We start from the raw sequence: 9,375 nt of genomic DNA on the forward strand, positions 1-9,375 counted from the left end.
AGTAGAACTTGACTGTATTATTGTTTTTGTGTTACAAATCTGTAAACAGTGTGTTTATTGACTAAGAAAATGAAAAATTATGACCGTTTTACTTGTCTTTTTATTTGTTTTAACTTTAAAGAGTGTATGACAATAAATCAAAATGAATTTAAGGGAGAAAAAGTGCTTGCATTCAATTATTATTTATTTCACAGGGAATGTCACATGTGAAAGAACCCAGCATAATGTCCCCTACACCTACTGTACAAGTTAAGATGATTTGAAATGAGCTAAATGTACAAGAGATTAACAATGAATGTCTTAAAAAATAAATAAACAACAAAGAACATATGTACAAAAACGACTTTACAATTGACACACCAGTCAGTCAGTCAGAGTTTACTGGCCACCAGAGGTAGCGGCACAGAATCTCACAGAACCATACATACTGTGTCCAAACTCAGAAGTTTTCGGCTTGCCACATTTCGAGCACTTATAGCCTTCGTATGGCTTGTGCGCTCTGACTTTAATGCCAGACTCCAGCCTCGTCCTCCTTCTCCATTCAGTGGTCCTGGAGACCTTGGGTCCACCAGCAGGAGGAGGGGGAAGAGGAGTGGAGGTCGAGGGCAAGTCTTGGGAGACTGGCGTTATAGAGAGGGAGGTGGTAGGCAGACTGGGTTGCGGTAGAGGTGGCAGTGGCTGACAAGTGTCTGCTCTGCCACGCTGTGTAGCCTGCCCCGTTCTGTCCTCTGGCAGCTGGTAGGTGCTGCTGGTTGATGGGGCTGGCAGCGGTGAAGTGCTCCAGACTGCAGCGTGGAAGGGGCCTGACTCCTCCCTCTCTGCAGTCATGCTGTCCCGGTTCTGGTGCAGGGCCACTCTCTCCATAGAGGATATCCATTTGTTGTACCTGTGTGAAAAACGTGAAATATGTTTACTGTTATCAGGAACACTGTCAACCAGTGAACTACACATAAAATATACCAAAATATTTTTTTAAACGTACCACTGTGTCAAGGTCAGCTTGTTGACCTGGAACAGTTGCAGCCTTGTGTGAGTATTGAGGTTTGGGCTGCCCAGCACCATGGTCCTGATTCTCCTGTAGTCCCCCAGGATAGCAGCCCACCTGTTGACCCGGTTACCAAGAACCGTCTTGCCAGCAGGGTGTTTGTGGCACAGCTCCACAAAAATGGCCTCCACTGTCCTGCTGGTGTTGGGCCACTGAGCAGGTCCAGAGCCTTGGCCAGGCAGGGAGCTGAAGGTAGATTAAGTTAACAAAAGGAAACATCACGTTAATGAGAAATACACTCATGTCTTTATGTGTGTAGTGAGTTTAGAACAATGTGCAGTACATACCGCTTCATACTCTCTTCCCCCGTCACGGTTGAGCTCTTTGAATTGTTGAAGCTCCCCTGCAGGACTCGGTCCCGGAACCTCTCGGGGTAGGAGACTGCCGCCTTGTCTCTCTCCGGAAGATTTCCCCAGAGAGCCATGATCTCCTCTATTTGCCTATTAGAGATCCATGGCCCCTCCAGCAGCCTCAGCAGACTCTTGGCCAGGAGGACCACGTGCTGGTATCCACTAACCCCATCAGGTCCTATGTACTCCTGGAAATTAGAAGAGTTGTGGGGAAGGGTTGGATTAATAGTCAGATTAATAGTTATGAATGGAAAGAAACTTGAGTGAGCTGTTTAGGATGTGGATAGGCACTTACGTCATCCTCCGGGTCCTGACTGGCAGCTGGTGCAGTGTCCATCTCCTCCATAGTGTCATCAGGGGGTGTGACGACAGGTACCTGGGATGGGTTGGGTTGAGTGGGCGGTGGAGTGGCCTTCCTGAGTGGAGGGACTAGTAAGAGATGGTCATCGAGGTCGGGCAAGGACATGGTGGGGTCATCCTCCTCCTCAAGCTCTCCCAGGTCATCCTCCTCTCCCTCTCCTCCCTCAAATAGATCAGGTGTCCCGTCTGGGACATCCGGGTCCTTACCGAGGTTGGACTCCAACCTCTGGTCACCATGGGTCTGGGAGAAGAGATACTCGACCCCAATAAGTTCCCCTTAAACAGAGAGACAAAAAAAAAAAGAGTTGTACATAAACAGAACTGCACATGTTTTAGTGTGTGTGTATAATTGTATAATTTAGAAATACATACCAGTGTACTTTGCAGGCCTTGTGTGATCCTTCACAAGACTGCAGCCCAGGAGCTTCTGGCTCAGCTCATTGATGGCGTGCTGGGCTACACCATCATAGCAGTGCAGGGTCTGCTTCTGTCCCCCCCCCTCCGCTGCAGCTTCGGCACGGTCCTCATTCCACCGAACTAACCCTTCAAGGAGGTAGGCCTGAAAGTGCTCGGCAGACGCACTTGTTCCTATAAATGACGACAACAACAACAAGAAATAAGAACTCCTCACATGCACACAGTTGTTAACACACAACATGACGTAACAACATGATCCAGTTTTACATTTAACATACCAGGAATGAAGCGGTTGAGGTGGAGGTGGAAAGACTCCAGGGAGGTGGACTCACGGGCGCAACGCAACACAGGCAGGATGACCCCTCCCTTGGTCACGTCCTTGCCCTTGTTGGTGTAGATGCTGACACCAGGGGGGTCCTGAATACAGACCAGGTGTCGTCTCTGGGTCTGCCAGATGGCCTGCATTCGGTCACGGTCCAGGAGCCGGACGCCCAGGGTGTCTGTGGCATCGATGAAGGTCTCCAGGAGCTCCCCGATGAGACGCTCGGTCTCCTCCGCCCCGCGCGTGCGGCGACGACAGTGCCGAGCCATCTCCTTCAGGCTGATCCTCTTCAACACCTGTGCGTCGCTGAGCCCCGTGATGTGGCTCCCCTTGAGCTCACCTCGCTTGGCCTCCAGCAGGCGCTCCACATCATCTGCACACCACACCAACATGCAGGAGGAGAGCCGCCGCAAAAAGAGAGCATACAGAGGATGGCTCTCTGTTGTCACTCCCCGAGCAAAGCGACGGATGAGGTGCCCCACATCCAGCCGGACGATGAGTTCATCCCACTGGCTGAACATGGCTGCCGTCTTCCCCTTTCCCATCAGGGCGCAGCAGTCCCGGTTGACGTAGAGCAGCTTGGGAGGTGCCACTCCAGCTCTACTGTAGCGCTGCTGGAGGCCAGCTGCCATGTGGAGCAGGCCCTCTCCTTCGCTGTCAGTGAGGACCGTAATGAGCACCTGGCCGTACTCATTGCCCACATTTGTGGCCCACGCTGCTGTCCCGTGTGCTGTCCCAGCTAGTTTCTTGGTCACCTGAGGGGAGTCAAACAAACACAGACAGACAAGACAGACAAACACACAGTCATGTCAGTGAGTGGACACAAAGTTTCACAATACATTTATTAAGTCATAAAATAAGTCATAATAAATGATTATTCATTTGATTGTCTCTAACTAACTAGTATTATTTCTGGTCAAAACATCTTAAATCACCTTCTTGGTTGAATCCATCTTCAGGATGGACCCAAAGATGGAGGTGACTCTGGCCTTGAAGTCCTCCAGCTGGAACAGAACGTCGTAGCCGTGGACAGTCAGCAGCCACTGGGCTGAGGGCACATCCAAAAAGGGAGGAGGAGGTGTTACCCTCAGTGGTGCGGCACCTGGGACTACAAAGTGGTCACAGACGGACAGGTAGTACAGGGTCCGACTCATCCAGGTCAGGCTGTGCTGCTCCCTCAGCTGGTTGTACAGCCTGGTCACACTGTTCCCCAGTGTCCTCTCTCTCATCAGCCTGACCACCTTCAGGTCACAGGACAGCCTAATGCACAGAGACAATTGGGGGAAAGGAGGAGAAGAGGGTGAGGAGTGTGTGGAGGGAAACAGTTTGATAAGGGAAGGAGGGGCTTGGGAAAGGGTGACTTTGAAACACTTTGCTTTGTTTGGGCAGTTCCTGATAAGAGATCACATTCAGATCAAAGAGCTCATTAACATTTTAATGGGGCTTTGAAAAATCAAAACCTTAGTGTTGACAAGAACTTACTGACCGCCTCTTTTTCTCACCATGATGCTTTTTTCTGTTTTTCCTCAAAGTGAACAAGAGCTGTGATTTTCAGAGGTGTGAATTACTAACCTGTAAGTCAAGATGGCTGGGAAAATGGAGCGATGACTTGCGTCCAGCTGGTCCAAGATATCCAGCGACCATCCTGCTAGCTTCTTCTTACAGAGGCGGCACTCCAGGTACTCTGTCCCCATATAATACCAGCCGTCCATGTCAAGCACCCTCCGGACTGTCTTGTACACCCCACAGCCTGTGAGCTTTTGACGCTTGCACCGTGGCTGGGTGCACACAAACTTAAAGGCCCACAGGCGGTAGGGCATCCAGAGGCAGAATGGCCGGAGGAAGTAGGCGGAGGGAGAAGCTGGAGGCTGATGGCTGATGTTAGGAGGCAGAGGAGGGAAGTACCACAGCTCAAGCTGGCTTTTCAGGACACATTTGAGCTGCTTGTCCCTGATGAAAATGGCCCGACTGACCCACTCTTGCTGCTCCTTTGGGAGGGTCTGCTTCCATCCCTCAGGGAGAAGCACCTGCAACAGAGCAGAGAATCAATACATTTCTTTTGCCCACACAACCAAAAGTGAAATGAAATAGCCAAGTCATAGTTGAGGTGAGACGTTTACCTGAGCGTCAGCAGCAGGCTGTAGTGGTCCAGCTGTTGGCTGGGAGGCTGACTGGAGCTGAGGAGGGGCAGTAGGAGCTAGCACAGCAGGGGGTGCGGTGGGGGTGGGAGCAGTAGGAACTGCTACAGGAGCACAGGAGTTAGTCTCACAAAATATTTCAGAGAAATAAGTGAAATAATTAAATTAGAATAGAGCTTCAGCTTCAAAACATGTTAACAGCCTGTTGACAGCCTTGGTTAAGTTTTGATCAGTGTTATCAGTGGTAGAGGTTAGGAATCTAGGTTAAACACAATCTACATTTAAAAGCTACAAATGACAGATGTATAGTGGGTAGACATCTACAAGCAAGGAATAGGCAAAGCAAAGTGATGCAGACTGAAATACAGGTTGGAATGGTGACAAGACAAGCTTCAGTAAACAATTCATTCCACAAAAAGATGAGGAAGGATTTTTCTATGGCAAGCAAAATGGATGCAAAAATGAGAAATTCTACAATGATTTCTAAGCCCAGCTAGGAGGTGTTTTAACAATTTTACCACTTACCTTACCACTTTAAAGTGTATCCTGTTAATGCTAACAACAACAGATAGTTATTAGGGGAAAGGTCATTTCATATGTATATTCTTCTCAACAGAAATAAACAATAAAGTGCCATAACATAGAGTACCTTGGTCAAAACCCATGCAGATAGACAGCAACTCCTGATCCGATGGCTCGGCAGCTAAGAAACACAGACAAACATAATGACACAGTTATATTGTCAATTGCTACACTGTTTGATTTACTGTTTGATTGACTTAGATGACTACAGAATATATATTTACATGGATTAAGAGGCGCTACAGCTGTTGCTGTGTCCTCCTGGTCAGGTCGGGGGGGCAAGGTCTCGTCCCGTACCCTGCGTTCCTCCACTGCCTTCTGGACCTCAGGAAACAGGTTGGTATACCTGTCCGGATGGTTGGGAAAATGTTATAAATTGTATTGTGATTCTGACTGATTTCATGTTTTTGTAATTTTATAAGAAAATACAACATTTAAGGAAAAGAGTACCAGTCAAACCGGTCCTTGTTGGCCATTTCAGAAGACGTGTCTGTGTCCCCCATCTCCCTCTCTTGCTGGTGAGAAGCCAAGACCATGACGGCATAGCCGACATCGTGGCTTAGCAGCCACTTGAAGGTTTGACCACGGTATTTGCCGAACTGGATGGCACTCTCACTGTCCACCAGTCGGCTATCATCCGGGTCACCCCCTCTGGCTACCACACAAGCCTTTGCCTTTGCCTTCACTTGTCGTGGCTTCAGCACCCGGACTACACCTGTACACTCTTCCTCCTGGATGGTCCTGGCAACCCTGGCAGCCTCTTCAGATGCCCTCAGGGTGAGGGCACCAGAGGGCTCCAAGCGGAAAGCAGGGGTGTGAACATAATCCATTCTTCCTTTCATTAAGAGAGGTTATTCACACACATACACACACGTTGTTATTTGTTGACAGCAATACACAGTGGACCACATAGCTACCCTGCTTACAGTAGAGCCCATACAGCGTTAAATGTCAATTTCATTCTACATATAACGTTAGCTAGCTGGCCCATACAGCGTTAAATGTCCATTTCATTCTACATATAACGTTAGCCAGTTGGCCCATACAGCGTTAAATGTCAATTTCATTCTACATATAACGTTTGCTAACTGGCCCATACAGCGTTAAATGTACATTTCATTCTACATATAACGTTAGCTAGCTGGCAAGTGTGCGTTGTAGTACACTAAGTTAACACTGCACGTTAACTACATTGGCTAAATATATAAATATATAACGTTAACTAGTTAGCCAGCTAACTATCAATTATTACCGCCCTTTACTACACATTATTAGCTAGCGACAGGACTCGTTTTCAAGAAAACCGACTGAAACTCACATTAGTTCACCTAAATACACAACTGTGTTCTGAAATCCGCCATGAAATATAGCTAACGTTGCCTTTACGACCACGACTGAAACTCACATTAATTCATCCAAATGTTTCCTGAAATACGTGATGACAACTAAATCAACGACTGAAACTCACCTTAATTCACCGAAATACACAACTGTGTTCCGAAATCCGCGATGAAATATAGCTAACGTTACCTTTACAACTATCTTTCTCACAAGTACTCGGAATGATGGAGAACTAACTGCAAAGAACTTCTCCGTGGATTTTGCGGGAGGCGGGACATGAACGACAGACTCTCTTTTCGTTCTTTTGTCTCTCTCTCCTTTCTCGCTGTCTTTTCTCAAATTACATTTTTTTCAAATTGAAATTGCTTTATTGGCATGAAAAACATTGTGTCAATATTGCCAAAGCAACAATGTATACAATCTAAATGTTTGTATTCTGCAAAGTATTTTTATCAGTCCGCAGAATGGACCACGTATCATTGAACCATGATACCGTGAATTACCAATGATATACACTATTAGTTTCTGGGAAATACATCCTTGTTTCTATCGCTTCTAGCATATTTATTGTGACCCCATTCCTGAAAGCGCACCCTTCCAGGAACACATATGTTTGTTCCCCCTCAACGTAGACCCTTTATAACAATCACATATGTTTGGACTTTGTCTGGATTTAGGACTAGCAGAGGATACCTATAAACCATAAAAGCAAGGGGGTCACAGTTGAGAAAATTGGCTAAATAATTAAAAATAATCTAATCAACAATTACATAATATGCAATTAACTATTGACTTTTTCATTTGTAAATTATTATTATAATGCAAATGAAACCTGGAGTTGGGTTTATATAGCCATGGGGGGAATAAAAAAAGTTGTATATGTATTAGGTTGTGAAGACTCAACGCTGAACTAAATCAAAATATGTCTACAACTCACAAGTGTTATTAAAAATGTGTAAGAAATTGAAATACATAATATATGTACCTCATCTCAATATTCCCAAGAGACATATTCTGAACTTTTAAACAAAATTGTAAACTCGTTACACATACTTATGCTACTTTCACATAATACAATGTCAGTGTCAGCAACCTTCGATGCTGTGGGGAATGTGTTATATCTTGTACATGTTCCCCCCTATAGATATTCCTTAACATCCTAGATACTAGAACATTAGTAGTACATAACAGTGTAATAGCGTAGTACTACAGTACAGACCTGTCTTGACATCCTCGTTTGAAACATTAAAACTTCTTGTTTATTGTCAGAACGAGCCTTCTGGATATGTGTGGTACTGTATATAAAACATCAGTGACTCTTTGATTCACCAAAGGTTCTTGTTCTCTACAGTTTAACATAAAAAATATTTCCCTCCACTCTAAAAATATACTTTCGAATTATAAACATGTAAATAAAAAAGGAATACTAAAATAGCCAATGTATCGTCATGTCATATACTTTATAACCCGAGGGGGTCAAAATTGTTGTTCAAATGTTGCATATACATTTTTTAGTATCTAGATATTGTGTTATGTTAGAATGTCTAATAAACAACTATTTTATACATGAATAATATTGTTTTGTCAAAAATATATAATAATAATATTTTACCTGCACCTGTATGCAGACGATACCGTTGAGTACTCTATCGCCCGCCCTGCTGATCATGCTCTATCTGAACTACATTATGCTTTCATTATTTTGCAGAAAACCTTTGACCTTAAATTATTATTGAATAAATGGAAAACTAAGTATGTTGTTTTCTAGAGTACACTAAAATTATTCTAATGATTGAAGTGTACGTCCCTAGTACGGTGGTGTATCAGTAAATACGTTAAGTTGTCGTTTTAAAAAACATAATGATGAGTTAATTAAGATGCTGAATATAAAAAGGGGCTTCTTCTATAGAAATAGGTCAGGCCTCTTGCTTAATAATACAAAGCAGATAATTCAATCTATGTTCTTACTGGTCCTAGACTATTGCAAAATCATCTATATGAATGCAGATGCCACTTCATTAAAGCCTTTAGATGCATTTGACCACAGAGCACCTTGTTTTATTATGGGTACAGGTTCAGTACACATCCCTGCATTCTGTATCATAAAGTAGGCTGATGGCGCTGGGATGGATTCGGCAGAGCTGACTGCAAATGGCCTCCACCAAACGGCTGGTGCCCGGCCAATTTGCAGGGCCCGAGTTGAGTCCAAGAAGGCAACTGAAACAGAGGAGATAAATAATTAGAGAATATTGAAAAATAATGATAGCCATCACCTAACCTTCATAAGCATTTAATGTAGAGGCAGGCAATATAATAGTAAGGTGGAGGACATGAACACTAACAACATACCGTTGGAGAGAGTCTTTTCCTGGGACAATGGACGACTTCCCCTTCGTTGCCTTGAACCACCCCTGAACGATCCTCTCCTGGTGTCGGGCAGGGTAGATCAAGCGCCAGCCACAGCGCCAACAGACCGTCTACCCTGCGGTCCGACAGCCCCTGACGGTTCCTCACCCCCACCAAGGCCCTGGCAAGCCTGCGGACATGCTGGTAGCCCGGCATTGCATCAGGGCCTTGCGTCTCCCCCTGAAGATAAAGACACATGGAAGAATCGATGAGGACGATGTCAAACATTTAGGGGTAACACATAAGATTCTTCTACAAAGGAAATAGATGTTTTATATTGTGTAACTAAAAATCAACAGATGGAATTGGTTAAAATGCAACATGTTTCAAGTTAAACTGTAATTAAAAAAAATAATTTTTAGTTAATGATTACTGTGAGTATTAATGGAGTTTAGGTCATGAAACTTTGTGTAT

The 9,375-nt window shown here is 44.8% G+C and overlaps 2 protein-coding genes across 8 annotated transcripts; both read right to left on the minus strand.

Annotated features, from left to right (window-relative positions):
* Positions 1 to 98: 98 nt before the first annotated feature.
* Positions 99 to 4,518, minus strand: LOC139568111 (uncharacterized). Its single transcript, XM_071389816.1, has 8 exons — positions 4,067 to 4,518; positions 3,430 to 3,754; positions 2,451 to 3,249; positions 2,128 to 2,343; positions 1,691 to 2,031; positions 1,333 to 1,583; positions 983 to 1,231; positions 99 to 886 (listed from the first exon to the last, which is right to left on the minus strand). The coding sequence occupies exons 1-8, from the start codon at positions 4,312 to 4,314 to the stop codon at positions 379 to 381; spliced, it is 2,937 nt and encodes a 978-aa protein (XP_071245917.1). The 5' UTR covers positions 4,315 to 4,518; the 3' UTR covers positions 99 to 378.
* On the minus strand, positions 4,391 to 6,869 carry LOC139568112 (uncharacterized). Of its 7 annotated transcripts, none has more exons than XM_071389818.1 (7): positions 6,683 to 6,869; positions 5,665 to 6,049; positions 5,439 to 5,560; positions 5,282 to 5,335; positions 5,163 to 5,187; positions 4,615 to 4,736; positions 4,391 to 4,521 (listed from the first exon to the last, which is right to left on the minus strand). In XM_071389818.1, the coding sequence occupies exons 2-6, from the start codon at positions 6,042 to 6,044 to the stop codon at positions 4,622 to 4,624; spliced, it is 696 nt and encodes a 231-aa protein (XP_071245919.1). In that variant the 5' UTR covers positions 6,045 to 6,049; positions 6,683 to 6,869; the 3' UTR covers positions 4,391 to 4,521; positions 4,615 to 4,621. The 7 variants fall into 7 exon arrangements, 5 of the variants coding, with proteins under 5 accessions (XP_071245919.1, XP_071245923.1, XP_071245918.1 ...); XM_071389822.1 differs by having other exon boundaries at positions 5,665 to 6,045; positions 6,683 to 6,861; XM_071389817.1 differs by having other exon boundaries at positions 5,665 to 6,869.
* Between the last annotated feature and the right edge of the window lie 2,506 nt (positions 6,870 to 9,375).

Source organism: Salvelinus alpinus, chromosome 2 (assembly GCF_045679555.1).
Source record: "Salvelinus alpinus chromosome 2, SLU_Salpinus.1, whole genome shotgun sequence".
In the NCBI taxonomy this organism is placed as follows: domain Eukaryota; kingdom Metazoa; phylum Chordata; class Actinopteri; order Salmoniformes; family Salmonidae; genus Salvelinus; species Salvelinus alpinus.